General features: G+C 42.9%; 4 protein-coding genes across 6 annotated transcripts in view; 1 reads left to right on the forward strand and 3 right to left on the reverse strand.

Annotated features, from left to right (window-relative positions):
* Nucleotides 1–2223, reverse strand: part of USP13 (ubiquitin specific peptidase 13) — a 50683-nt gene extending 48460 nt beyond the window's left edge. Inside the window, exon 1 of the mRNA XM_066556676.1 lies at nucleotides 2071–2223. Within this exon, the coding sequence (XP_066412773.1) occupies nucleotides 2071–2223 (153 nt within the window). The remainder of the gene's footprint in view (nucleotides 1–2070) is intronic.
* Nucleotides 2224–4449: 2226 nt separating this feature from the next.
* NDUFB5 (NADH:ubiquinone oxidoreductase subunit B5) lies at nucleotides 4450–8808 on the reverse strand. Its single transcript, XM_066556847.1, has 6 exons — nucleotides 8651–8808; nucleotides 8103–8191; nucleotides 7128–7194; nucleotides 6351–6412; nucleotides 5267–5373; nucleotides 4450–4685 (listed from the first exon to the last, which is right to left on the reverse strand). Exons 1-6 carry the CDS (start codon nucleotides 8790–8792, stop codon nucleotides 4565–4567), a joined length of 588 nt encoding a protein of 195 aa, XP_066412944.1. The 5' UTR covers nucleotides 8793–8808; the 3' UTR covers nucleotides 4450–4564.
* A 215-nt stretch (nucleotides 8809–9023) lies between these two features.
* Nucleotides 9024–13185, forward strand: MRPL47 (mitochondrial ribosomal protein L47). The gene is made up of 7 exons (XM_066556846.1): nucleotides 9024–9155; nucleotides 9856–10001; nucleotides 10585–10645; nucleotides 11285–11381; nucleotides 11962–12092; nucleotides 12365–12460; nucleotides 12888–13185. The coding sequence occupies exons 1-7, from the start codon at nucleotides 9070–9072 to the stop codon at nucleotides 13003–13005; spliced, it is 735 nt and encodes a 244-aa protein (XP_066412943.1). The 5' UTR covers nucleotides 9024–9069; the 3' UTR covers nucleotides 13006–13185.
* Nucleotides 13186–14366: 1181 nt separating this feature from the next.
* Nucleotides 14367–23918, reverse strand: ACTL6A (actin like 6A). Of its 3 annotated transcripts, XM_066556811.1 has the most exons (14): nucleotides 23831–23905; nucleotides 22944–23020; nucleotides 22571–22745; nucleotides 22101–22201; nucleotides 20761–20858; nucleotides 19982–20076; nucleotides 19648–19754; nucleotides 19473–19562; nucleotides 19225–19286; nucleotides 18787–18901; nucleotides 18359–18439; nucleotides 17319–17414; nucleotides 16230–16316; nucleotides 14367–15637 (listed from the first exon to the last, which is right to left on the reverse strand). In XM_066556811.1, exons 1-14 carry the CDS (start codon nucleotides 23853–23855, stop codon nucleotides 15557–15559), a joined length of 1290 nt encoding a protein of 429 aa, XP_066412908.1. In that variant the 5' UTR covers nucleotides 23856–23905; the 3' UTR covers nucleotides 14367–15556. The 3 variants fall into 3 exon arrangements, with proteins under 3 accessions (XP_066412908.1, XP_066412909.1, XP_066412907.1); XM_066556812.1 differs by lacking the exon at nucleotides 22944–23020 and having other exon boundaries at nucleotides 23831–23918; XM_066556810.1 differs by lacking the exons at nucleotides 22944–23020; nucleotides 23831–23905 and having other exon boundaries at nucleotides 22571–22916.
* Nucleotides 23919–27838: the final 3920 nt, after the last annotated feature.

Consider the following 27838-nt stretch of genomic DNA (forward strand, 5'->3'; position numbering starts at 1 on the left):
CCGCAATTCCTGTACAAAGGAACGGCTACTTGGAGTAGGAGCCCTCATCAGAGAAACACAGTTTTTCTAGAAGACATCAAAAAATCTCAAAAAATTAATTAATATGTAAATAATAAATGACATATTTTTCTCATCCAATAAGCCAAGCAAACTAAAAAGTGTCACTAGGTCTCTTAAGTGCAAAGAAATTTGCCTCCTGCTTCTGCCAACTTTCCAGGGACCAACCCCAGTATGTTCCATTGGAAGAAGGCCAAATCTAAAGACATTAATTTCTCATCTGTTTGTATTTCCAACAATACCACCTCTCTGACAAGATCACCACGATACAGTTAATCCACGTGGAACAAACACACTAAATAGCCACTTGTACTTCCAGCTCTCACTTCTGAAGTCTCTCAGCTAATGACTCTCACTGTAGCACAAAGGTGACATTGTTCTCAGATCTTCATCCAAGAAAGATTTAAACCTCATGGAAAAGGAACCTCAACCAGTTTTGAGAACAATCAGTGAAGCTACCTCTATCCACTGGAAGATGCACTACACAAACCCAGAGAAGATGACACAACTGACAGAGGGACAAACAGGGCTGCAAAAACCACGTTAAGCTTTGGAAGTAGAAGAGCTTTTGCTGTGTTCAGTTGAGGCTTGTTGCACACGGTGGTGATTGATTTAATCTGTAGCAGTATTTTACATCCCTCCCTCCCTGTTAACAGAAATTTTTATAAACCATAATATCGAATAAGCCTGAAAGTGTTACTAAAAGCAACAACCATGTGCTCACCCAAGCAGAAATCTGAAGGAAAGAATGTGGTGTATTGATTTTCCCCTGCCAAAACCTCCTTAAGTATATAATGCAATTATCGCCTCTGCGGTGGAGTCCGATTTGGCAGTTCTAATCAGCCCAGCTCCCAGTACAGTCAGGGCTGCTGGGTGACACTTGAGATCTGAAGAGTGTGGGTAAAAATAACCTCTGTTCAACAAGACATGACAAACACCAGACAGCTGAGTCACCTTTAAAATCAAGTCTGATTTTCTGTATTAAAAGGAATTATCAAAAAGAGGGGGAATTATCAAATAGAAGGGGATAAAGGATTCCAAAAATGTCCCTCAAAGGTAACTTTTAATGAATATTCTGTAATGCAATGAGCTTCCTTCTGATTGCTGCCATTGACATTAACATCAACATAGAGTGCTCAATCACCTTTGGGAAACCTCAGTTTCCTGTGGAGAAGCAACTTTTAATAAAATTTTCAACCTCTTTTGATAAAGTCTAATTTCTAAGCACCTGTTTCTTACAAAGCACTGCCCATTTATGAAGGCTCCCAGTATTAGCAGTGAAGTTAAAAACTGAGTCAGGCCCCAGATCTGCCATGGAACACATGCAATCTGTGGATGCTGGTGGAAATAACGCCACGGAAAGTTTACTGCACATGAAATATTCATCTAACAGCAAACCAACCAAGCTGGTGGGGAAATACTACAAGTCCATTGAAGTTCAGTGATGTAACTGAAACCCTTGGGGAGAAAGTGTTTCAGGGGAACTTCCACGCTGATTTGCAGGATGAGCCTTCACCTTGAAAGCTTTCTATGAAGATTTTGAATAAAACGAGCACGGAGGCAGTAGAAAAGCAAATTAATTGACATCTGCTCGCCGAAATAAACCAAGGAGAAGGCCATTACTCTCCCTTTTTAACTACCTCGGTGTGAAAGCAAAAGCAGGGCTCCGGGTGGAGCAGCCAGACCCCGACAAGCAGAGCAAGCAGGGAAGCTTCCCCAAAACCACAAAATCCCCGTGTCCAAGCAACCACTTCAGAACGCCTCGAAGGAGGAAAACAAACGAACAAACGCAGGAAGGACGAGCCGGCGGCGATGTGCGGGAGCGCCGCGAGCCGGGCCGGGCAGCGGCGGCGGGGCGAGGGCCCGCGGCAGGTGGAGGAAGGGCCGGGGGCGGCTCGGCAGCCTGAGGGGAGGCAGCGACCCGGGCAGGGTGCGAGGGGCTACGGCGGGGAGGGGAAGGGGCCGCGGCGGGCGGGGGCGCGGAGGCAGCCGGGGGTGGATCGCTGCACTCACGGGCGAGTCGTAGGAGAAGGCACATTCCGTCTTGAAGACCCGGTCCCCTGACTTGGGCACCCGGATCGTGGGCATGTAGGGGACGAGCAGCTCGCCCAGGTCCCCGGAGGCCATCTGCGCATCGCCGCCGCGGAAGAGCGCGGCCCGCTGCATCCTCCTTCCCTCCCTTCCCTTCCCTTCCCTCCCGGCTGCCCTCCCGCCCTCGCTCCCGGCCGCCCGCCCTCCCTGCCGAGCCGCTCTGCGCGGGCGATGGAGGCGGCGGGCAGCCGGGCCCGGGGCAGGGCGGCGGCGGGAGCCGGGCCCGAGGGAGGGCAGGGGGAGGGAAGATGCTATTTTTAATCCAATGGCAGCGGCAGCGGCACCAGCTGCGGCGGCGGCGGCACTCGGGGGTCCCGGCGGGGGCGGGCGAGGGGCAGGGCAGTGGGGCGGGATCGCCGCCGGGGCCCCGCGTCTCGCCCGAAAACCTTCGCTCCCAGCGGGGCGGCACGGAGGCTTGGCTCCTGGGCTCTCCGGGTAGCACGGGGAAGGTTTCCCTCTGACCGGTAATACTCTGTTATACGCTCTGTTATTTATTTTTAAGCTTTTAAAGACGACATAAATAGATACATGTGTGTGCATGTATGTATGTATATGTATATACATATATATTGTATATATATATACATATATATGTATATGGAAGTATATATTAATATAACTGTATATGTGTATATATATATGTATATACATCTGTCTATGTATCTATGTTTGTGTGAAATACACGCAGTAAAGAATCTCTCCTCTGTATTTTCATTCTCAGCCCCTCATTGTGGCACAGGTGTCTCACATGGACTGTGCTGACAGGTGGGATGTCCCCACCTTCCAGAAGAGCAGGTCGGTGTGGGGGATATAGGCTGGGAATGGCCAGCATGGGATGCTCGAGAAGCCTGTGGCAATGCCAGGAGCCAACTCCCAATTTCATGGCTTCAGGGGCAGTGCCTTTACCTTAAAATGCCCTTTTTTTGGCCTTTGCTGTGTTTCTCTCTGCTCTTCACTTTGAAAGAGTAACGTCAGAGGAGAAATAAGAGTGATCTTTGTAGGGAAAAAAATATTGCTGCTGTTTTCAAGCAGTAGCCAGTAACTACTACATATGCCTGGCAGCAACAGCATTAAAGAAAGGACCAGTCCATGTAAAATGAAGATGCATAGAACAGATGAGTTGCCTTCCACCCATCATCCACCATATATCCAAGGACTCATTGATCACTTTCAAGGAGGTGATGTGACCTTTGCTAGAACCACCTTTTACCTCAAAATTAAAATTTTCAAAAAGTGGTTCTAGGAAAATCTCAAAAACAGAATTGAAAAATGTTTGTACCCAGCTATGAGCAGGCTGTGAGGATGAGCAGGGTAGCAGAGTGTTCTCAGCAATTTTCACAACTGAAAAATCCAGTGTTGGGAACAATATGAAACACTGTGGGCAGAATGTGATGTCCATGGAGACTTACTGAAAAACAGACATTACATCAGACTTGCAAGCATCATTGGATGTTGGATAAAAAACACTAATGCAGGGTCAGACAGGTTTATTTTACCTGAGGAGACTTTGTGCTTTTTTAATGGCCTCTCTTATTAATAACTCAGCATTTATAAACAATGAGAGCCATAAGACATATGAGCCATCTAACCTGAAAGACTGATTCTATCAGAAAGGGCAAGCAAAGCACTGATAGAAAATCAATGTCTTTCTAATGTTTGGCAGTGCCAGGAAACAGCAAACCAGGCAGTTTTTGCTTAAAATAGTCCATGCAGTCTTGCCTAATATAAAAAAATAGTTTTATGTTTCAAATCACTAGATTATATGGGTTTAATTTGGGCTTATTTCCTTTAAAAAGTGAGAGTTTTGAATATGGACAGATAATTTAGAGTCACAAACTGTAAGAGGCACTTTCCATCACTCAAGAAATTTATAAGAGTACCATGGCCTGTAGACCCTGAGGAAACACATCCCTCTAGTGGCAAAAACCTGCCAGGTGATGAGAGAACTCTTTGTATTCCCTAAGGAGTTGCCAGAAGTGGTGTGGAAGAACAGCTGCACAGTTCTGAAAATGTATGGCAGGTATGTGTGAAGGTACTTTTCCTACTTCGTTCATCTCCCACCAATTACCTGACACAAAGCACTGAGAAAGAAAAAACTCTTAGCTTCTTGTATCTTTCACTTAAAACTATAAACACTAGAAATCACAAAATGGAAACTCATAGTACCGACATGTTTCATGTACATATGTTCTGAAGGAAAGGAGCGCTTGTTGGCAATTGACATAAAGCATTTTCACTGATTAACAGCTTTAATAGCTGTATGAGCTTAACTGCCACACAGTTTCTTTCAAGATACTGGAATCAACATAAACACCATTTATTCATTTCCATCAGCAAACAGCAGGATGTCTGTTCCACAGCACAGTCACAATTTGTCGGTATGCACTGAAGACCTTGCACACTGCCCTAGAATTGTTTAATTGTCAGGTGTGGCTTTCATAGAATTGTCAACAAGATTTTTGTCAGGTGTTTCGTAATGGTACCAAGGCCCATCTCCCCGGTGTCTCATCAGTCTGCGTGCCTCCAACTCCAGCAGCCTAAAAAAAAAGCAATAGACACCCTCAGCATGAAGTTTGTTGATGTTGAACATTACTGACAAAGCAATGATTTATAATATTTTTATTTATCAATGGTTTATAAATACTGCTGAAGCATAGGTAGGACCAAAATATGAAGGGTTCAGCTAAGACATGAGCTATTAAATCTTTTAATTTTGTTGTGTTGTTGTGGTTTTTTTTCCAGCAAGTCATTCCACAAAGGAGTAATAAAAATACTGGCAGTTTTGTCACAGGTTCTTCTCTAGGAACATTAGAGCATTAGCAGGGGCAAAAAGAGCTCCATTTGCTGATTCGGGAAGACAAAGACAGAGCTACACCTTCATAAATACCAAGTGTTTTGAAGACCCCCCCCGCCCTTGGATTGTTCTGGTAACCTGAATCCTGAGAGGGCAGCGATAACAGATCCTGTGACTCCCACTCTGGCAGCAGCCAGGGCAGGCAGCACTCAGGGGACACATGAAAGCACTTTATGTCAGCATCCAGCTCAGTATGTCATGCAAAATCAAAGAGTCAGCTCCAGTATGGATCAGGATTTTAACCCCCCCAACTACAGAGCATACCTCAGCTCAGATTTCCTCACTTCCACATCAAGCAGGGCCATGTCCTTCTCATAGTTCTTCTCAGGGGGGTCAAGTACATAACGAGCTATCCAGCGGGTTATGGGGTGCTGGAAAACATAACAGCAGAAATTGTCTGAGCAATTTCCAAAAAGAAATGTCACCTTGTGTATCCACAGTCCTGAAAAGATGGCATGGACACCATGAGTGCTGCCATTCATATCCTAACAGTAAAGTTACAAACATGCACAACTACTTGTGAGATCAGAACCCTAAAAAGTCGTATTTCTTTTGCAATCCTTAATGCCAAGATAACCTGCAGATGACTATTCTACAGCAAAAATAAAGTTTAACAGAAGATATAGTTTATTTTCTTTCTGTTAAAGTTCCTTAAACTGCCACAGTAATCACAGAAGTGGACTCCAAATCTTACTGTAATCAGCAACATTTCAAAATTCTGCTTCTACATAGAGGACATTTCACTAGGAACAAAAGTCTAAATTAGTTGAAACAGTCACAATAATATTGCTGAATTCAATTACTTCCTATGAGAAACAAAACAGTGCTAGCAGCAAGAAGCCAGGGACTAATTTTAAGAAAATACAATTAAATTGAAACCACACAACCTTGAGTTTGTGACTATAAAAATCTTCAATTCTAGATCCAAAAGTGTGTGTGATATGGGACTTTAAAACAATACTGGCAAACAACACAAAAGAAAGAAATGTCACTTTAAACTCCAGTTTCTTAAGACATTGTAGAAAAAAAATAAAGACAAAACCTGCATGGTATGAATGCAGAGGACTTTTCTTACTATTTAGGAATATTATAGAAAAATTCTTGGCGTACAGTGTCAGCAGTTTACTGCATACAGAACATTTTCATCTGCTTGTATCATTAAAGAGATTTCCAACAGCATTTTACATGTTCCATAAAGCCACAAAAAGTTTACCAAAATCAGAACTGCACTATTTGAGTTTTACTACACTGACAGACATCATCATACTCCATTCATTTTACTCCCAAAAGTATCAATCAAGAGAAAGGCTGTCCATAACATGCCCACCCTTTTACATGTTACACTCACTTTGTAGTATTCCCAGTGCTCTGGAACATAACCTTCAGGAATCTCTGCAAGTTCAGCTTCACCTGACAAGGAAAGGAGGGAAGGAATATTTAACTCTATGATTATTTTCCCAAGCTACCTTATATTCTGCTTTTCAGATAAGGAAAAGATCATTATTCCACATAGAGAGTACTAAATCCCTCAGTGTGAGCTCTATTCAGAAAAATTGAACTTGCAATTTTTGCAGATATATCACACTGCAAATACATATTCACAGATTTTAAGTGACACACCAAAATGGTAAAATTAGCAGCTGTATAGAAGAAACAACTTGGATCAAGTCCACAGAAATACCCTTAAAATACAAGAGCTGAAAGCATGGACTTTTCCTGATTTCTCTATTAAATTAATTACATATCATTACAGCAGGACATTTAAGACATGTATTGCCAGGCAGAATTTTGGCATCTTTGCTAGATAAAAAGCCAGAGTTGTAGTCTTGTTAAAGCAAGTTACTAAACTTCACTGATGTTTGAAAGACTGCTAGAAGAGAGAATGGGTTTTTGTTTGGTTTTTTTTTTTTTTTAATGTGATAAACTTTTTTTAAAAAGCAACAACTACAGCAAATATACTGGGAACATTTTCTATGTACTTATACAATATCACTGTATTTGTTAGGCCTATTCCATGGTCTTCCAAGGAGACAGCCCTAAAAGAGTGCTTTTTCTCTATCCAGCATGCTTAATTATCATTTAATAACTCTGACTGTACTTTGCTTGGCCATGACAGAGCACTCACCGATGAAGATGTTGATGTATGTTAAGAGCACAGCCACTGGTATTCCCGTCAGGAATAAATAGTATCTCTGTAGAGGGGATAAAAACAGTCAGTGTGGGAAACTCAGAACCCTGACAAAATTTACATGAGATCTGAAAATATCTGAAAACAGTCAACAGCCAATAACTCTGAGATTTGCACTTCTAGGCTGGAAAGGGATGTTATGTGTAAACACTACTGATTGCAGTGAGTTCATTAATGAACAGAACACACAAAAGTGATGCTGTGTCAGCCCTGAGCCTGTTCAGGTCAGTTCCCATCTCCCAGCGAGGTCAGTCTGTGCAGCAGCAAGCAGCAACACCTCCCTGAAATCCCTCAGCATCTTGGCATGGCTGGCTCCAGCTGCAATCAGCACTGACAGCAAAGCAAGAATCCAACACCAGTGCAGCCACTGTGGGCACTGTAGCTGAAGAAAGCAGAGAAATGAGTCCTGATCACATTAAGGGAGTTGTATCAAATCAGCTCTTGCTGCTTATAAAAGGATTTATCCAAAACCTGACTTTGGAGGGGTCAAACTCAGGTCAGGCTTCCAAAATCTCATCTCTGTTGTTAGTGGTGTAGATAAGCGAAGGCAAACCCTGCAGCAGAGTAACTGATATGTTTCAAAAAGCAGGATGGAGCAGAAAGCATTTGTGGGTCATGCATATATGAACACAGACATGTAATTTAAGAATGCTACTACAGCAGTAATTTAAGTACCTATCACAACCTTTGCTATACAGCCAGTCTTTGAACTTCATCTGGCCCTGATTTTACAGCATTTCACCAAAAAAATTCTTAAAGAGGACCTGAAATTCTTGTTTATGTAAATAGTGCCAGTCACATTTTAGACGCTATCAAATAAACAACAGAGGAAATTGTATTTTAGACACTCTTACACCATTTGCAAGTGATGTGCTACACTGAATGCAATAATACATTTGATTTTTAACTCACCAACAAGCTCAGAAATCGAGAATCATAAAAACTTGTTGCCTTGATGATAAACATTCTCTTCCCATGGTCACCACTGTGCCGTACAGGAACTGAAAATTGAACCAGAGTATTATGGTTTTGTACTCCATTGGTGCTTATGCCAGGACAAGGTCAAACATACGTGAGAAAGGAAAATAAAAAGAAGAGTGTACAACAGCAGCTGAGTTTTCTGCAGTTTGCCTGAAGGAATTTCGTATTTTGTTAGCATTCACCTATTTTTCTTCTAACTATAAACAGAGGTCTATGCCCACCTGTAAGCGCCGACACGTGAATCAGTGAATGTCACCATACAGGGCCGAGTAAATGGACAATTGCAGTGCCAGGAGGGTCGGCCTCCCGCCCGTTTCCATCCATTTTTTTACCCAAACCTGGCAGTTTTCCATAGGAACGGGGGCACAACGAGAAGCTGCTCAGCCCCGGGCGCTCCCGCGGCCTCCGGGAGGGCACCTCTGCCCCGCTCCGCAAGGTCACCCGGCCCCCGCCCCGCCGCTCCCCCGCCGGGGCCGTACCGAGGGTGCCGGGGAGGCGGGGGCCGATGCCGGTGATCCCAGTGACCCCGGTGGTCCCGGTGATCCCGGCGGTCCCGGCGCTGCCCGCCCGCCGCGCCGCCCAGGCCGCGGCCGCCCGCAGCACCCGGCTCATGGCCGCCATGGCTGGGACTGGCACGGGGCGGGGCCGGCCGCGCCGCTTCCCCTCGCGGGGTGAAGCCGGCGGCCGCCATCATGGGAAAGGGCAAAGTCTTCCCAGTGCCCCCGGCGCAGAGGGACAGCATGGAGGTGAAGCCGCGCGGACGCCATGCTGGAAAAGGGCAGAGCCTTCCCTGTGCTCCATGTAGATCTGGAGAGCGAGGGTGAGGCCGGGCTGGCGCCATCTTGGGAAAGGGCAGCTCCCGCCCCGTGCCCCCGGCGCTGTGGGAGGACGCGGGGCGATGGCGGCGGCCGCGGCCATGGCCGCGCTGGGCCGGAGCCTCACGGCCGCGCTCCGCCTGCCCCGGGCTCGGCCGGGACTCCCCGGGTACGCACCGCGCCGGGCGGACTCGGGCTCAGGCACGGAGGGGCGGGAGCGGTTCTCGGGAGGAAGGAGAGCCTGTGGCGGGAGGCGGGTGTCCGTGCGTCCCGGTGTCCGTGTGTCCCGGCTCCGCCAGCCTGAGGGCTGCAGTGTGGAGTATGGCCGCAGGCAGCGTGTAAGGGCAGCACCAAGCGGCTCCCTGGGCCTGTAGAATCCTGCAGGGAATTTGCTGGTGCGTTTTGTGCTTTCCCGGGTGTCCACAGCTTTTGTATTAAGGCCACGGGGGATTAGGGCGTGGATTCTCCCCCTCTGGAGCCACCCCAAAGCCACCTGGACGCGCCCCTGTGTCACCTTCTCCTGGTGACCCTGCTTTGGCAGGGGTGTTGCACTGCCTGATCTCCAGAGGTGCTTTCCTGCTAAAAGTTCCGTGCGTCCATGATGTACTCTTGTATAGCATAGCTCAGATTTATTCCTTAATTTTTAATTGCTTATTATCTCTAAGTCTAGAAAATTGACAATTAGATGAGATGAGAGAGAGGAGAAAACACCAAGATGACATCTTTGTGACTAACCAAAACTCTGCTTTTTCCCCACATGCCGTGATCTCTCTGTAAGACCTGTGCCTTTGTGAATGAAACAAACATTCTCATTTAGCAGAATATTATTTTTCCTATCATACATAGTTTTCCTTCTAACTTTTATGCAGGATGGCACTCAATCTGTACCACAAGAATCCACCAAAAATTGAGACCCTCCATCAGGTGAAGTTCCTGCACACAACTGTGTCTCGGAGAGGTCTGGAGGAGTTTTTTGATGATCCAGGAAACTGGGGGGAAAAAACTGTAAAGTCTGGTGAGTTATATTTAGCATTTCTGATAGTGATCATTGAGCTGAAATCTGACCTGTTTTTTTTTTTGCTTTATAGGGAGCATTCATAGCGACGTAAAACTTATTTTTCTATGTATATCATATTATTTTTCTATGTACATACATCCACTTGTGCATCTTTATGCCTGTTAATTTTTGCTGTGTGTATTCAGTGTCTATGAAAGCAAATAGCAACTCTGCAGCAAAATGTTTTGCTGTAAATCCTCTGCCTTGCTCTGAAGTGAGAGTGTATCACAGAAGAGATGTGCTTTGATGAAATGTAAGTACTATGGAAGAAAACTAGTTCAGTGTCAAGATTCATCTGACAGCTTTCTGTGTTTCCAGCCTTTTACAAGCACAAATAAACACTACTTATAATGGACTTTTTGTATTTTATTTTAAATGCAAAGCTGAATATCCTCAAGGATGGCTGTCCAAGCAGTAGTATTTTAAAAGTGGTCTTTATACTGTTGTGTCAGCTGAGCCTGATAGATGCATTTTTTATTTTCCAGAATAAGAGAACTTTGTTTCATTAAGTTAATGGTGTTTTTTTTTTTATCTCTTACAGGGGATTCATGGAATATAAAGCAGCTAAGGGGCAAGAGTAGTGAAGACTTGCATAAACTTTGGTAAGCAAGTAAGTTTTAGTGAAGAAGCTTCTCTTCTTTCAGAGCAGCCCTGCACATCAATAAAATGTGGCTGGTGAACTCATGATCCAGTAGCTTTAGTCTGGCACAGAGCCAACTTTGGGCTGGGAGCAGCCCTGGTCCTGGCCCTGCTCAGAGCACAGAAGCTGCACTGCAGGTGGCTGTGGGACAGCTGTGGCTAGTTCAGAGGGCTCAGGTTTTGTACAAAACCCTCTGGGGTTGTTTGAGTGGGACCCACTTGGTTTTCAGTCCCTTCTGGTGGGGTGGGCACTCATTCCATCAGGGTGCTCAGGCCTGCATTTATTCTGATTTTAGAAGTTTCTGAAGCTGGAATAAGTTCAAGCTGAACTAAATCATTACTGTGAACAGCTTTTTCCTTGCTTTGTCTTGTCCTTTTCCTATGTACATGTGAGAAGAATCTGGCTTTGTCCGGGTAATGGAAACAACTTAAACTCTTCCCTCCTAAGTCCTCTTTATTCCAGACTAAGTAAACCTGTCGCCCTCATTCTCCTCTTTTGTCTCATTATATGAAGCCAGCAGGATTTGGGATTGCAGATAGTAAGTGAATAACTGCTTAGCTATCCCAAAATCATTTTTTAATTACTGTGCTTTCTGCTCCAGGTATGTCCTGCTGAAAGAAAAGAACATGCTCTTAACTTTAGAGCAAGAGTCCAAACGACAGCGCAAGCCTATGCCAAGTCCAGAGCGCTTAGAAAAGGTACCTTTCTCATGCTACATAAAAACTGTAACTCTTAAGTAAAATTGCTGAAAGATCAAGTGTTTGTAAACTTGTTAAAAGACCTTTTTTTTTCAAATTATTTCCCTGATTTTAGTGTATGCACTAACTGCTCAAGTCATAATTTGGTCAAGGCAGCTTTCTCAGTGTCCAGTGGGCATTGCTGGGGCTGTGACCAGACTCCAGTGAAAACTAAAATAACCAACAGCCACTAAAAACCATAAGCAAATCTTCTGTTTGCTTCTCCTGCTTCCTTCTGACCCCTGCCTCAGAGCTTCCTATACTTCTGCATCAGCATTGGATCTGGTTTGATGCATCACCCAGCTGGTCTTTAATCAAGTATCAGACTGTCAGTTATTTCATATCTGTCCTGCTGTCAAATTAGGTTTTTGAAGCACCCATTCTTTACTGTTCTAGTACACAGGCCCTGCTGAGAGAGAACTCATGATCAAACTCCAGCATGTTTTACCTTTGTTTTCCCTTTAAATTTTGTCTTTGAGATCTTTTAAATTTTCAGCATTGTTTTTTGTTGGTGCATCCTGAAACTTTTTACCATTTCCAGGTAGAAACATCTATGAAAAATATAGATTTGGTTGTCAGAGAAAGAGAAATTGCTTTGAGGCTTTTACAGACTGGCCATGAAAAGCCAGTCCCTGGCGAGTGGAGACACGACTTCCTGGGACGCACCTTCTGGTATGGATTTAACCTTTGCTTTAATGGGGGAGTTTTTCTTGTGTCTCTCTCCCAGAAAATCCTTATCTAATCAAGGAAGGATGCATAGACTGTACAGAACACAGGAGACACAGTTACAAACCAAGCCAGCAAGAGCTGGAAAAATATACCCACATAGAAATTCTGCCATCTCCCAGACCACTTTATCACTGTACTTGAAACCAAGAGAAACTGGTAAAATCCTAGAATTAAGACATGTACATTCTGTAATCACTTTTATCTGTCTCCAACAGGTACAGTTACAAGGAATGGCCAATACCATGGCACTTGAACAAAAAACACAAAAAGAAGAGATTCTATTACTTACCTCATGTGAATCACTTCATCAGGTAAAAGGATTATTTTGACATTGAAAGTTATCTTCTGATCTGTTTGTGTCCTTATTCCACTTTAAAAGGAAAAAATAGCTGTAATCTTTCAGTTTTCAGCTACTAGACTGAAAATTAAGCTTTTTAAAATTACAGCTTGCTCTGTTTCTTTTTTTTTCTGTTTCCACCTTAGTTACTAAGGTACATGGTTATGCAGTGGCACTGTAAAAGTAACTTCAAGTGCAGAATATCAGAAATCCTCCCAGACGCTGAACTTCCATAGAATTCAGAACCAGAGTAAAAATATTACTCTGCAGGCTTTTTACTTATCAGAAGCAAATGAACACTGAAGTTATTAATCACTGAGAGCCTCTATCTGACTGGGGGGAGCTCATTAAAGTGGTCTCAAGCTGGCTGAAAATGAACCACACCAACTTCTTTGTTTCAGACTCAGACTTGAAAAAACCTTACGGAAAAGGGCAAGGCAGCAAAGCCTGGAGAGGACGAGGCGGAAGGTCTTGGAAAGGAAGTTCCCTGACATTGCTGTGAAATCCCAGAGCCAGTAGCAGGCTGGAAGAGCACTGCAAGCAACTGGTCAAGTGTCTGTGGAACATGAATCATGTTCTGGAACCACCAACAACTCCACTGAGCATTCCTGAGAGTCTCCATCTTTTTCTGTTTTTAATACAACATTTGACTTTAATTAAACTTGTGATCTGGAATTAAAAAGAAGCTTTGGTACCTAACTCAAATCATCTGATCTCTCGTTTACAGGAACAAATGTTGTGTTAGCGACCTGTTACAAGAGTGAGAGATAATTGGAACAATGAAGAGCAGCCACTGAGTGCCAGCTGACAGTAACGAGTGTAGGGGTAATATTTACCTGGTATAGTTTAACAAATGTGCATTAAAACCAGACAGAAACATGAGAGCATCTGAAGCACACATATGAGCCTTTTCCCTGATCATATTTTTCCTGCTACTTTCCTCAATATTTTCCCTGAGTTAAGGTAAGCTATGCAAGGTGTATTTGCTCTCTGCATAAATGCACTGGTAAATGGGCTCTTCAGTCTGCTGTGAGGAATTTTTTCCACTGCTTTAAGTCTAGATTCTTAGAAAGTATGAAATACTCAGCATGGGAACTTCTAATACAGTTGTCCTACCTTGATTTCTGTTACAATTCAAACACTTGTACAATGCTTTCTTGCACAGTGCAAAATGTTTGAAAGAAGGCTGCAATAGTCTTCTATGAAATTGAAGTAAGTATACTGCTGTTGCTCTCAGTTGATGGAAACACCTTCACCTTTCACTTCAGGAAGGCTTTTAACTCCATATGTGGTCATCTAGAAATCTAGATTAAAGTCACAAATAGCAGTCTTTCAGGAAGCAAATGTGCTCAGCAGTATAATCTGGTAAAACACTGCAAGGGAACCAGTACTGTTTCCTGTATCTATCTCCAGCATTTGGACCTTCATCTTCTCTGCATCATACAAAATTCCCACTGTTTAAACTCAGAATCTTTAGTGTGAGAAAACCTCCAGCAGTGTTTTACTCTCCCTCTGCTGCTGGAATATTAGCAGATATTACTACTGTACTGCAATTCTTTTAAGAGAAACAGAAGATAAAAGCTGATTTGGCATAATGAAATCTAAGCATGCCACAGGAGGAAAACTTAAAAACACCACCCCACTGCAATGCACTGAGGTAGCAGTTCAGTTGTGTTCCATGTTCCATCTAAATGGAAGCTGGACTGACTTTTTCTTCCACAATGACAACAGCTGGTGACATTGACAACAGTCAATGACAATGACTTCGCAGTTTGCCTCATTTTGCAAGAGAAATATGGTTTGTCAATAGCTTTGAAAATCTGATCAAGCAACTTTGTCTAAAGAGCAAATCAAGATTCTCATGATAAGACAAAAGCAGATTGGTTTGATAAATTACTTTATTATTTGGAGGTAATGTGAAACTTTTCAAATACAGGCCTCATAATTATTTACCCACAAGATCTTTTAGGATACAAAAATGTAGCAGTACTGTTAATTTTTTTAGATCAGTTAAATGCTATTTGGTTTTCCACAGCTTTTGAGATAAGGAGCAAAACTTCATTATGTCCCAAAACAGATCACCACACCATTGTAAATTAAGCTTAAAAGCAACATTGAGCTGCATCTTGACAGCCAATTCCTGCTGAAAAAAAAAAACTCATCCCCATTCCTGTGACCCTGAGTGCACGTTCCCCCTGCAAACACAGGCACTTACAGACCCTGCTGGGAGGCACAGGCGGAGCCATACACCACTTGGGGCTCCCTGCAGAGGGTCAAGCCACACACTGAAAGCTTCTGACTCTGCTCCCAGTCTTGGAGAGGCAATTCTTTGTCTCAATTTCCCTGTCCTGAACAGGCTTTGCTTCTCACCAACATCACAAAGGCATTAAATACATTCTTAGACATCAGGTGGAAAGCATCGCTTGCTTACTGAAATGAAAATGCTCCGTGATAAAAAAATTAACAAACCAGTGCTTAATATAACATTCACTCCATGGAATGTAACACTTCTGTGATACAGTAAAAGTTTACACTAAAATAGATTGCTGAATACAAACTTTCAACTTCTAGAACAGCAGAGTAACTTTCTCTGCAAGTACTCGCAAGCTTGCTCAAATATAAAAGACCAAATTTTATTTTTTAAGAGAAAACTGAGAGCAATTTAAGGCCAAATACCATCAAGGAAGACTAGTATGTGAAAGTAGACAAGAAATTAGACATGAGATAATTAATAAATAAGCACAGGCATTTGCAAGGTTATGCCTCTATCTATTAGCTAACCTGTAAAGCTGTTCCCAGGAAAAGATACTAGAGAAAATAGACATTTATACAAAATTATAAAATGCTTGTTACAGGAATTATTGCTTTACAAGGGATGTAAACATCCTTTTTCTATTATAGTACCAATTAGGTCTCTGAAAATTTCTAACTTTGTTAAAATGGAACTTGAATTATGCAAAAAACCCAATATAAACTTCCTACAAAAAGGAGTCCATCCCATTCCTGAGTATGCTAAAGCTATAAAACAGAAGGAGCACCGAGCAGGCAGCAGTTTTCACAGTAAAGAGGTCTAAGGACATTTTCTTTCTACACACTGTTTCCCTCCTTCTTCATACTCTTGTTTAGAAATCCACATCTGCTGGAAAGTACCCTACAAAAAAAGAGAAACAAAAGCGACACACAATGAAAAAATATCAGAACACAAATGATGGTTAATTGAAACATGATTAGCAGGTTTTCCTAGGAGTGAAAACAAGCAAGCCCTTACATTACATTAAGTATTAGGACTTGACTGCTCAACTGTCTTCTCCTTGAGTTTTATTGCTAAGGGATTAAACTCCAGACAGGAAGTGCAGCACCAAATGCTGATTTCAGTCTCCCTTTCCCATGATGATAAATTAACCCCCAAAAAGCATTTCAGTGCTCAGTAACTTGTAGAATTAACCTCAGGAATATGATGCAGAAACAGGTTTGCTACTTTCATGGTCTACTAGATACAGTCTAGAGAAAGTACATGTATTTCAAGGTTTTACCTTGCCACTAAAAATGGGAGAACATGGCAGGGTATGTTGTCACTGGAAACACTCACACCTCTTTTTAAAACAGATTCTCTTCCCCTTACCATGAGGATAGCCAAGATTATGATTATGTAGCACAGACTCTGCAATGCACACTTCTGGGCAATCAGATGTCTGGTGGCAGTGCTGTTCAGCACAGCAAAGCAGTAACACAGGTTTACTAACCAAAGAAGCCAGAATGGAGCCCCCAATCCAGGAGCTGAACCTCCTCTCCACAGTGGTGTTGTTGGCTATCAACTTCAGGCGCATGCTCTGCACAGAAAGGGAGCAAATGTCACACAAATGTAAACTGGTGACCTTCAGGGACAAGCAGCACAAGGAACCTGCTGTCTATACCAATATCAGCTGAAAAAGGTCCATTTTAGTACATCTGCAATACTGCTCATCTGCCCTGCATTTACAATTCAAAACAGCCACAGTGGAACAGGAAATATGGTTTTTACCTTGTCTACAAACAGCAGATGGTTAAGGCAAGGAATGGGGCAGGTGGAGAGCAATAATATCACAGTGTAGTGTCATCTCCAACACTGCACTGGGACTAAAATGGCTTCTATTGCTAGACTTAAGTCATCTAGTCTTACTTGGATCCATTCATTCCTTTTGCTTTCAAAATGCCTTACAGCAATAAAATCTTTGAATTTCAATGGGCTCCTCCTCAGCTATTATAAGCATTTCTCAGTTTCTCCTAACATTCATCATGACAGAGTTGTCCCAAGCAGAACATTTTTGCTTGAATACTACAATTCAAGAAATATCATAATCTGTATCTACTCTCAGATGCAAGGTACCAATACTTTCTTCGACATCAAGTGATTAAAAAATATGTAAATATGTAACTCATAGACAAAACCTGGTGATTTAGGTTGTCTGCAGAATCAAGGAAAAACAATTGCCACAACAAAGTGACCTCAGGCAGAATGACTGAACGTGCCTCAAGTTAGTCAGCAACACTGCAAAAGAGAGACCATCAAGAGAAATACTGGCTGTTGCTTGGGGACAATTACAGAACTTAGGATCACAATCTGAGAGCCAGAGTGGAGCAGTAAAATGCTCAAGGAATACTGGAGTTTATTCTGTATGAAACTCCTCAAGAATTCTTTCTTTTCTTTAGAGAGGGAGGTTTCTTAACCCTGCAGAAATCTATTCAGCTGTCAGGTTCCTAAGAATATCAAAGCCACAATATCCTTGTATACTTATATTTCAGAAAAATAAAATGTTAAGTACTCAATGCAGGAATGGAAGGAGTTGTTTTACCGGTGGGGTTTTCTGAGACAGTTCCCTGTTCAATCTGTCTGTGAAACTCTGTATTAGAGTGTTTCCTCCTGCTACAATCACACTGCCATAGAGACCCTAAAAAGAGAAAAAAAAAAACCAAACCTAGAGCTTTAACTTGGAAATCATTCTGGAAACAGCTCTTTCTCACAATAGAGAGGGGTGGTGCGAGAATGTAAAGTCAACAACAACAACAACAATACATCACTTGATGCCAACAATATTACCTCTCCCAATTCAATTTATTATTTAATCACTTAAAATATTGCAAGGCAGCTTAATAATAAACTACAAAAGGAAGGCAGAAGACATATGTTCTACATGATTTCTCTGAACAATTTCTACTATGGAGAATCCTCAACCTGTAGATCTCCTCTGTATGCAAATTGTTGAGCTTTTTACAGATGAATGCAACCTCAAAAGAAAACCCACAGGCCTGCAGCAGTTTTCTATCTCACTACTGCTGCAGTTGGTGAACACACACCATGGCCCAGCCCACTAAGCCCTCCTCAACACTGGTTAACAGAAAAAAATCGTTGAAAGAACTCTCATGCAATCTGCATCTAATTGACATCTGAGAAAGACAGCACATTAAAAATAATGTTTTCCTTTAGAACTTCTCTTCTTTATAAATTCCATGTTTGTTCTAAACATAACGATGTTTAGAACATACATGGAATCTGAAGATAAAAAATCTAAAGATAACACTCCAAGTTAGAAACATAAATGCTTATCTGAAGCCAGTCCAATCCAAATTATGCAGTGCCAGCCACAAAATCTGTGCATCAGATTTTTAAATACCAGTAGAAACAGTAAGTAAAAGGTCCTGATTTAGCATTTTGTAAGACAAAACACTAATGGTACATATCCCTATATAGAAATACATAATACTTACAGAATTATTCTAACATATCTATCATTATTCTAGGAAATCTCTTCACTTTGCTGTTCTAGTCCTAAAAACATGTATTGGCACAGAAATAGCTATGCCTTAAAATACTGCCTGGCTGAGTGGCACTTACCGGCCTGATATCTATATCACACATTCCAACGCTTGTTGTGACAACGTGGCTCACACCCAGCATCGTGTTACCAGATAAACCCTGCAGGGAAATTAGGAATCCACACATCACTGCTTCAAGAGAGCCAGGCATAGAAAAGCCCTGAATGAGCTGAATTTTACAAGTATTACTGGAGAGGGAGCTAAGCATTTTGTTAGGGAAGGAACAAAAATATCCCTGTTTTTCCAGTCAGCTCATGACCACCCAATCTGAACATTTCATCTTTCCCTTCCCCAGCCGTAATTCAAGACAGGCAAATTCTACCCCCAGGAGAACCCCACAGTGCAAATACATCCAAATCACAAGATTAAAAACATTATACAAAAGAAAGCCATGTGATAGCCCAGTCATGCAGAGGCCTCCAATCACAGCTATCACAGTGGTTTTACCTTTACATTGGAAGGGTCAAACAATCCCTCAGGAATTTTCAGACGCTCAGCACCGAAGTCACAGTTGTAGCCATTGGGGAACTCGTAATGAACTGTTGGCATCTGTGCTGCCACCCTGGAGCATCAGACAGAAAGCAACACATTAAAGTGCTCTCTAAACAGGATGTCAAGTTATCTAAGCAGTGTTATAAACTAGAGTTCCAATGGGAATACTGTGATTCATAAGACTTCCACTTCCAATAATATTTATTATGATCTCATCTTGGAATATTCAACAAAAAACTATCACCTGGATATATGCAGTACTCTACTTTCATAAATCATCTATTTTTAGATAAAACCTTCTTCCATAACAAAACCAGCCAACAGCAGTGAACAGGCTGAGCACCACACACACAACTGGTAACTGATTTTACAAGAAAGAAGAAAGTAACATACTGTTCATCATAGGTTGAATCTGATACTTGGAGGACAGAAGCCTGGAAGTCCTGAATGACACACTGTGGAGTTAAAAATAACAAGAATTTATATGAATTTTAGTCTTCAATTTTATAAAATTTATAGAATTGGTACTAATTTTTCAAAGATTTTTCTCATTCTTCAAGAGAAAATGCTGATATACTTGCAAACAAAACTTATTTATGGAACACTCAGGGAGGTGAGAGCAGGAAGAATGACCTACTTACATTACACATGTAGTTGTGCCAAGACCTGGTGACCTGAGGCAACTTCTCTTTTCTCTTCCAATTTGCTGGTGACCCCTCACGGACTGCCTCCTGAGATTGCAGGGTACAAAGTCATTAGGTAAACATCTAAGCCTCTCCCCAAGACATCGCTTACTAAATAAAGTCATTTTCCCACCTTTGAAGCAATCATATATGGAGGAATTATCTCTACGTTCATTTCCTGAAACAACTCCCGGCACTGCATAGTGATAAAGTCTCCTGCAAGTGGTGATTTTACAATACCTGGAAGGCAAAGAGAAGAGAGGATCCAAAATAAAAACCAAAACAACTAACCTGGAAAGTATCCAAATGATGAACAGACTCTCCCAACTATTTGTCAGTGAACACTATTAGGATTTTTTTTCCTTTTTAAGGGGGCACAGAGATGTAAAAGCAGTAACAAAACTGTGCAAACAGAAATCACTGTAATCACTTGATACTGCAGTGCTGATATCCATCAAAGTTTATACCTTGCTGAAGTACATATCCATCATGCACTGGAATAGCAGTGGTGTGTGTTGCTCCACTATCCAAGATGAGACCTGTAGATCTCCCATTAGCAAAACTAGTCAAAGTGATTAAGGAAAACATTGTAATTTTCACTTTAAAAAAAAAGTGCTGCCATACAATTAAAACATAACTAGGAATGAGGACTCCAACATGTTATTCCTTTCCTCTACAAGGGGATTTGTGATTTTCCAGTGTGAACCATCTTTCTGTGAAGTGCAAAATCTCATAGAGAGAGCAGCATTTAACTTCCATCTGTGAACTAACTCAAGCTTTGGAGACACAAGGGTGAGACTTCATGCCACTACTATGCAGCAAGCTCTAAGTACATCCAACTCATTTAGACTCGAAGCTGGAAACATATTATTAGTTAAAATAATCACAGGTATTCTTCTTAAGGCTATGAAAACGTCAAGCTCTAATTACTGTATTTAGCAATGTGGACACCACCATTTCAGGTCTGTAATATTCTTATCCATGGTATACAATGGAAAAAAACCATAATAAAAAAAAAAAAAAAGACTTTTACCCCAAGGACAGAGTCAGATTGGGAGAACTTCAAAGATCTAATGCCTTAAAGTTCAGAAAATGCATTTGTTTACTTCCTCCCTGGATCTTTATGGAAAAAATCAATTTTAAGAAAGTTAGGCAGGCTGTCATACTTGGAATTGCCTGGAAAAAGCTTACCATAATTTCCTGGGGGGAGGAAAATAAAACCATGCAGTGAAACTTCAAAGGATACGCTGTCAGAACAGCAGTTTTACATAAGAAAAAGGCCGGGATGTTGTAGTGTTCAAACATCAATTCCGTCAGTTTCTCACGCTTTGCCCTGGTATTCCACTAAAAAATAATAAACCCAAACCACAAGGAAGTGACCAAAAGGAAGCTGTGTTTGCACATTAATAGATTGCTAACACAAAAAAGAAGTTATTAGAAAAACTGCAGCCACAGTTTCCAATCATACCAAAATTCTACATAAATGTGTTTCTAGTAATTTACTTTTTTAGAACGTTTTTCATTCCATTTATACTACAACACATCAATGTTTATCTGAACACAAAAGTGCTACACACCTTTCACGTTACAATCCATTTCTACACTTCTGCAGCTCTTTCAGTGTCAGGTTCCCAAAGAACTCTCTAAAGCAAGCACCCTGCCTTTTACAAGGGGGAAGATACATGAAGGAACTTGCCCAGTGGGAAGAAAAATAAATCCAGACTTTCCAGTTCCCAAAGTACCTTTCTACAGTTCTACTGTAGTTGTGATTAAGCCAGGATATATCTGAAATATTCAGCACATTACTGAAAATGTGAAGTTTTTTCCAAGTCAATGCAAGAAAGTAAGATGAGGTTTTTAAGGAGAATTTCAATGGGAATGTGTCTATTCAGACACCCACTGAGCCGTCAAACAGCCACTGCAAATTCATCCACACTCCACAAGCTCTGATTCAACACAAGGGAACAATGAAATTCAACAAAATCCTTTTCACAAGGTTTTGTTAAAGAAAAGCATCACTTGTGTATGGCATGTCTACCTTTTCTACTCTGACTTCAAGATCTGCCTTCAAATGCTGAGCATTTTAAAATGACGGACGACTTGTCCAGATTTTCTCAGAAATTTGTATTCATCCACTTCAGCTGCCTTACAGGACAACTTACAGAAAGTAACACAGGAAAATTAAAACTTCTCCATCACAAATATTATTCTGTGTCACTTAATATTACTTGTAAAACAGAATGAAGCAAGATTTTTTTATGGCTTTTTATTAAGTATAACTTAATATATAAGACATCCAAACATCTTTCTTCTTTTTATTCTAGGCAGTAAAATTTCTTTTTTTAACTTTTGGCTTCTTTTCAGTAAGTGAAAAACAATAGCATATTGTAAATACTTTCTAATACAACTCCTATGAACTATTTCAAATTGAAGGTTTTCCAGAAGCTGTCCAAGTATTATAAAATTGTCACTTCTGTAGCTAAGTTTTAGCACTTGTCACCTACCAGCCATTGCCAGACTTCTCCAGGACTAATGTTTACAGAGTTATCAAAAAGATTTTCAAAATGCACAGCTGCTTTTACTCACTGGTGCTTCAGACATAAGGACAGGATGCAAACTTGCTTCAGATTTAATATGCATCTTGTAAGTGTGATCCAAAATCGCCTGGAAACTATCCCAGTCTTCAACTATAACAACATTGAGACAAACAGGTTAATGACTTCTAAGTTTTGTTCCATTTCATAAACACATAAAGGCTTTCCAATTTAGTTTTTTGCATAGTGCTCTTCAATCAAAAGCTGTCCTCAGCAGACACACACCTCCTCTAACAGATCTGCAGAACTCTCTTCCTCCACAATCACCATGGCTTCAACAATTGTGCTGAAAGCCCACTAACACTGAAAACCAACCACATCTCCATACAATTTGTAAAGCAGGAATCCTGTTCTTACAGCCTCTGTTGCTGTATATAACATCTGTCAACACAACCATAACTTCCTGCAGCATGGCAATGCTATTTTTCTAAAATCAGGTAGAAAAAGACAAGAGCACCATACTCATTCCATTTTTTAAAGGTGAAATGGCTTCCATATTCTCCCTTGGAACTCTCAGGGCATTAGTGTCTATGTAGTAAGTCGGGCCCCCTTGTTTGCCTTTGTCACCATCTATCTCCATCAGAGTGCTGCCATTGTCCCTTTCTAGCACCACACCAATGGCTGTTGGAAAATCCACCTGCAAAGCAAGAGGCAAGCAGCACATAAGGATAAGTAATGTTCTGCAAGTTGGTGTTTTTCTCATAAATTCAGAAGTTTCTTTACACAATACAGTCAGAACAAACCCCAGTGCATTCGGAAGGGTTGTGACTCGCAAAGAAGACTTTTTAAGGCATAAATTCATGTTGAATTTCCATCGAGGCACAGATTCTCTCACCTTTGGGCAGTCCTCGCCTGCATAGCCTGCTCTCACTGTGTACGAGCCAATGTCAAAAACCAGAGCCCCAACTTCATCTGAAAAGATTGTTAATTAAGAATGGTTATTACACTCTTCTGCAAGCCTGACCTTTCCCTGCCCACTGCCTGCTTTAACGGGAAAGCAAGACAAGCAAACCAAAGGATCTTTTACAAAGCAAGGACAAACTTCTCCATTCAGAACTCCCGCTGCCAGAGCTATCGGAAAGCTGCAGACAGGCTTTAATTGGGGCATTGCAATCCCTCCGTTTGGCGTAAGGAAGAGAATTTTAGTAGAAAAGGGAAAACGTAGTAGCAGCTAAACGGATCGCGAGATAAAACTTTCAAGAAGTTCTAATTTAACAGTCACACGAAGCCAGGCGAGCGCAGAGCCCCCGCGGGTGATGAGGATGAGGAAGGTGGGACTGAAAACATCACCCGTGTGAGGGAAGGGGTCAGAGCGCCCATCCCTACGGGCCCGATCCCTGCTGATCTACGCACATCCTAAAGGAAACCTGTCGGAAAGGATCGGATGTCACAGGGGGTGTGCACAGGGGGTGTGCACAGGGGCTCGGGGCAACCACACCCGGCTCCCAAAGTGCAGGAACCTTCTCCGGACCTTGGCACGGCGGATCCTGCCCAAGGCCGCGCTGCGAGCGGTCCCCGGCGGAGGCACCTCGGGGCCGCCAAGGACATAAACAACATGAACAACATAAACAAGGCCCGCCGCCTCCTCCTCCTCCTCCTCACGCGTGGGACACGGAGGGGCCGCGGCAGCGCCGGGCCGGGCTGAGGGAGGCGGGAAGCGCCTGCCGGGGCCGCACGCGCCGCCTCGCGGGGCGGGGGAGGGGAGGGCGGCGCCGGACTCACCTCCCCCGTACACGCCGCCGCTCATGGCTGCCGCTGGGCCCGGCCCCGCCGTCCGCCGTGCCCGCGCCGCGCCGCCCGGCCCCGCTCCCCGCCTGCCCCGGTGTCCGCGGGCCCCGCGCTCCCCGCCCGCTCCTCTCGCCGCCGACCCAGCAACAAAAGCGCCCCGGCCACGCTCCCCGCCCGCGGCGCGGCCCGGCCCGCAGCGCCGTCGCCCGCCCGCCAATGGCAGCGCCGCGCGGGCAGAACCGGCCAATCGCGGCCGGCGGGAGGCGGGGCCTTGCCGTGGACAGCCAATCCTGAAGCCGGACGCGGAGGGCGGGCTAGGCGAGGGAGTGCAGGGCGGGGGGGCGGTGTGAGGGGAGCGGCGGCGGTGGCGGGAGGGGACGGGGAGAGGGCAGAGGAGGCGGGCGGTGAGAGGAGTGGGGCAGGTGAGCTGGGGACCGTGAGAGGACTCACAGAATGGTTCAGACGGAAAGGAACCACAGTGGATCCTCTGGTCGCACTTCCCTGCGCCAGCAGGGTCGTCCCAGAGCACGTGGCACAGGATTGTCCAGAGGGTTCTGGGGTATCTCCAGTAGGGGCGACTCCACATCTTCTATGGGCAGTCCGTTCTAGTGAGCGGTCATTGCACAGGAAAGTTCTCTCTCATGTTCGGGTGGAACTTCCTGTACATCAGTTTCTGCCCGTTGTCTCTTGTTCTGTTGCTCAGCTCCAGCTGAGAAGGGCCTGATCCATCCTTTGCCGACATTGTTGAGGTCACCCCCTCCCGAGGCTGAAGAGGCTCTGCTCCCTCAGCTTCTCGTGAAACACTCCAGTCCCTTTATCATCCTCTGCCAAGCGGCTCCCTGTCCTCTTGTATTGAGCCCAGAACTGGACATGGGGAAGGCTGCTGGGTTTGCTGGAGTGGGGAGAGGTGGCTTGTGAATCCTGAGGGCTCGCAGGGTGAACTCGCTGCCACATGAGGAATGCGATGACTCCAGAGCATCGGCACTGTGGAAAGGAGCTGCTGCTCCTGGGCCCTCCCCAGTTCCACCTGACAGGAGGCTGTAACCTGCTGGGATCAGCCTCTTCTCCTGGGCAACCAGCCTCAGGAGCAGAGGATATAATCTCAAACTGTGCCAGGCACAGGCTGGACTCGGTCACAGAGATCTTTTCTAACCTAACTGATTCTGTGATTGCCCTGCTGCTGTCACTGCTCTGTTGGGCTCTTCCACTGAAATAAAAAGCTTTTGAAGCTTATCTTGATAACCCTGCCTCATGTTCCTTTCTTGCTTGGGGCAGAGCCCTTGGTCCCGGGGCTGGTGTGTTGGAGCTGGGCAGTTCAGCTGCCAGTTTTCCAGCTGAACTTGTAGTTAGGATTTCACATCGCCTTGTTTGGTGTCAGAGCACCCAGCCAAACCTGGTGTTCAGCCAGGACAGCCAGAGATGGGTAACTGTAAAGCTGTAGGAATTACAGAAAACAAAGGAAAGACCTCAGGCCTAACCAGCAGTTAGCATTAGAGAAGACTAAAATTTTAACTGGAGAACAAGGGAATTGGCTTAAAGAGCAAGTGTTCCTGGTGTGCACCTTTTTGAATTTTTTTGTGAGGTGGGTGTTTTTGGAGGGGATGGGAAGCTGTGTGTTCTTTTAAAGTTTACCTAAGATATGTAGCTTATTTTTGTAATACTGTAGCAAGAATCTTCAAGTGATTAGACTTAACCCGCCTAATACAATATTTTACTTATTACATTTACGTTTGACTATAAAGTTTTGGATAGCATAATGTGCAATCTCAATAGCACCTAATTATTGGACTATAAATGATAAAAAGAAGTGTTTCTTGTATTTTCACCATAAAACAAAAATTTATGGTGTGTCATTTTGTCTTACTTTGATGGGGAGTTCAGAACTTCCTACAAAACTTGAAGGATTTTTCCTAACCTGTGACTAAAGTTCCAGTTATGCCTCCCTAAGTACACTGAATTTTATCAGGGAGGTGAAGAGAGATAAAACTGACATTTGGTGTACCCAGTAGTTCTGGAAGCTGAATAAATTAGCTTGTTAAAGCTGTTGAGAATTTAACAAATCACTACAAATCTCAGGAAACTTTCTGCTGGTGAAGAGGAAAAGCAGCCTAGGTGTGTGTTTGTACTGCAGCTCCTAAGATGCTGCAGTTAACATTGGGCTGGTGAACAGCAATCCCCCTTTAAGGGGGAGGGTGTCAAAACACAGGGAAAGTAGTAAAATCCAGCAGTTCCAAGGGACAACCACTTGGGTTGGGTTTTTTTTAAGCACAATTATGACAGTACAAGGAGGTTATTTGATTTACTAACTCTCAAGGGTAAGGAACTTAGTTTGACACACAGTTTGAGTCTCTGTTTCTTTAAGGAGCAAACATCATAATTTTATCATGCAATTAAGAAATTATTTTATAATTTATAGTACAACTACAACATATAGATGCTAGCATTAGAAAGATAAATCCTGCTGTTTCATTAACTATGCATCCTATCCTTCATTAACTATACAAGCCAGTGCACCTTCATTTTGTGTTATGAAATATTTTCAAGTGAGTATGTTACCATGATTTCCAGTATGTGGCACTAATACTCAAGGCATAGTTCTTTGAAGAGGAGGAATTAATTGCAGATGGGAAAAGCAGTTCAGAAAATTTGGAATTACCATGCCAGAGGTTCTTCATTTAGCTCCTTCTTGTACTTTATTTTGCAGTGATGATTCCTTGTATTCATGTGATAAGTGACACTTTAAGCCAGACACTGCTCTCTGCACAGCAGCTGCTTGTGACTGATCTGCAAGACAGAAACCAACACAGCATTCTGCTGCTTTAGTTTTCTTCAGTATTTCTTCAACACAAGAAGAAAGAAGATTTCCATACTCTGGAAATCATGTTGGTATGTAGAAGCCTCAGGATTTGATAGCCATAAGGAACAAAGCCAAATCCATGCAATTCAAAAGAAGTCTGGAGTATAAGGGTAAGGAAATATAGACTGACAACTCTCTAGGTCCCTCTTTTGTCTTCCTTGTACTGTTCCAGGCGTTTCCATCAGTGGGAAGTGGGCAGAGCATCATCACTGTGGTTTGACAAGGTTCTGCAGTGACTTTGCTTTGCAGCAGGTGGATAACCCTACACTGTTGTATGCACAAGAGAAATGGACTTGAGGCATCTGTTTTCAGCAGAGTCTAACCTGACTTACAGAGTTGCAAATTTCAGATTAATTCAGTGAACTCCTGCACATCATCCTATGTTTGCATAAGAGCAGGTGAAACCTGTAATTTTGCTGCCACTTTCCATCATGAACTCAAATATTTGGGGGTCTTTTAATAATTTTTGCTTAGTTTCATCAGAAGCAAGAATTATAAAATCAAGGTAGATAGGAACAATAACTGTATTTTATCTAGGTTCCCATATTGGTACAAATAGCCATAATATCTTGGCAGGAGTTGTGGATGCAGATGTAACACAAACCATGTGCTATTCTTGGGACTATCACATACTGATTTACTGTATCTGACATTATATAGTAATCCTAGAGCCAGCCACTGGCATAAATTGTCCATGGGAATAAAGAGAAGAACCATTTAAAAGTGAGGCATGAACCAAGGCATCAAATTATGATGTTAACTCATAGACAAAAATTAATTCCATCAGTGATAATCTGGAGAAACAGAAGTTTCCTAATTATTGCTTTGAGATTTTTAAGACTTCATTATTTCAAGCAAGTTCATTCACCTTTTTGGTGACCTAAAGCAATGTAGAAAGTAATGTACATGTCAAGCCAAAACTGAAGAGAATGATTTTTTGTTTCTCAACAAGCAGCACTTCCCCATGGGGTGGCTGATGTCCTGTTGCTTTTGAGCTGTGCCATACAATGCCAGCCAGGCTCCCAGGCTGCAGTGCCAGCAGACTGCCTGGGACAATGGCTTATTCATCATGGCTGGGTTCCTCCTTGTTTCTTCATTGCAAAATGCATGTTAAAGGTTTTAAAGGTTTTATTTTTCCTACTTAC

This window comes from Molothrus aeneus, chromosome 10 (assembly GCF_037042795.1).
Source record: "Molothrus aeneus isolate 106 chromosome 10, BPBGC_Maene_1.0, whole genome shotgun sequence".
Taxonomy (NCBI): Eukaryota; Metazoa; Chordata; class Aves; order Passeriformes; family Icteridae; genus Molothrus; species Molothrus aeneus.

Excerpts from the sequence above, each read along its gene's own strand:
- NDUFB5 (XM_066556847.1), bottom strand. The coding sequence starts at position 8,792 with ATGGCGGCCATGAGCCGGGTGCTGCGGGCGGCCGCGGCCTGGGCGGCG. Across the intron at positions 7,195-8,102 it reads CTCGATTTCTGAGCTTGTTG|AGATACTATTTATTCCTGAC; the intron begins GTGAGTTAAAAA and ends TCCCCTCTACAG. Across the intron at positions 4,686-5,266 it reads GTGAGGAAATCTGAGCTGAG|GCTGCTGGAGTTGGAGGCAC; the intron begins GTATGCTCTGTA and ends CTTTTTTTTTAG.
- ACTL6A (XM_066556810.1), bottom strand. The coding sequence starts at position 22,910 with ATGAATTTATGCCTTAAAAAGTCTTCTTTGCGAGTCACAACCCTTCCG. Across the intron at positions 19,287-19,472 it reads GGCACAACTACATGTGTAAT|TGTGTCATTCAGGACTTCCA; the intron begins GTAAGTAGGTCA and ends TTAACTCCACAG. Across the intron at positions 15,638-16,229 it reads GCTCCATTCTGGCTTCTTTG|GGTACTTTCCAGCAGATGTG; the intron begins GTTAGTAAACCT and ends CTTTTTTTGTAG.
- MRPL47 (XM_066556846.1), top strand. The coding sequence starts at position 9,070 with ATGGCGGCGGCCGCGGCCATGGCCGCGCTGGGCCGGAGCCTCACGGCC. Across the intron at positions 11,382-11,961 it reads GTCCAGAGCGCTTAGAAAAG|GTAGAAACATCTATGAAAAA; the intron begins GTACCTTTCTCA and ends TACCATTTCCAG. Across the intron at positions 12,093-12,364 it reads TTCCTGGGACGCACCTTCTG|GTACAGTTACAAGGAATGGC; the intron begins GTATGGATTTAA and ends TGTCTCCAACAG.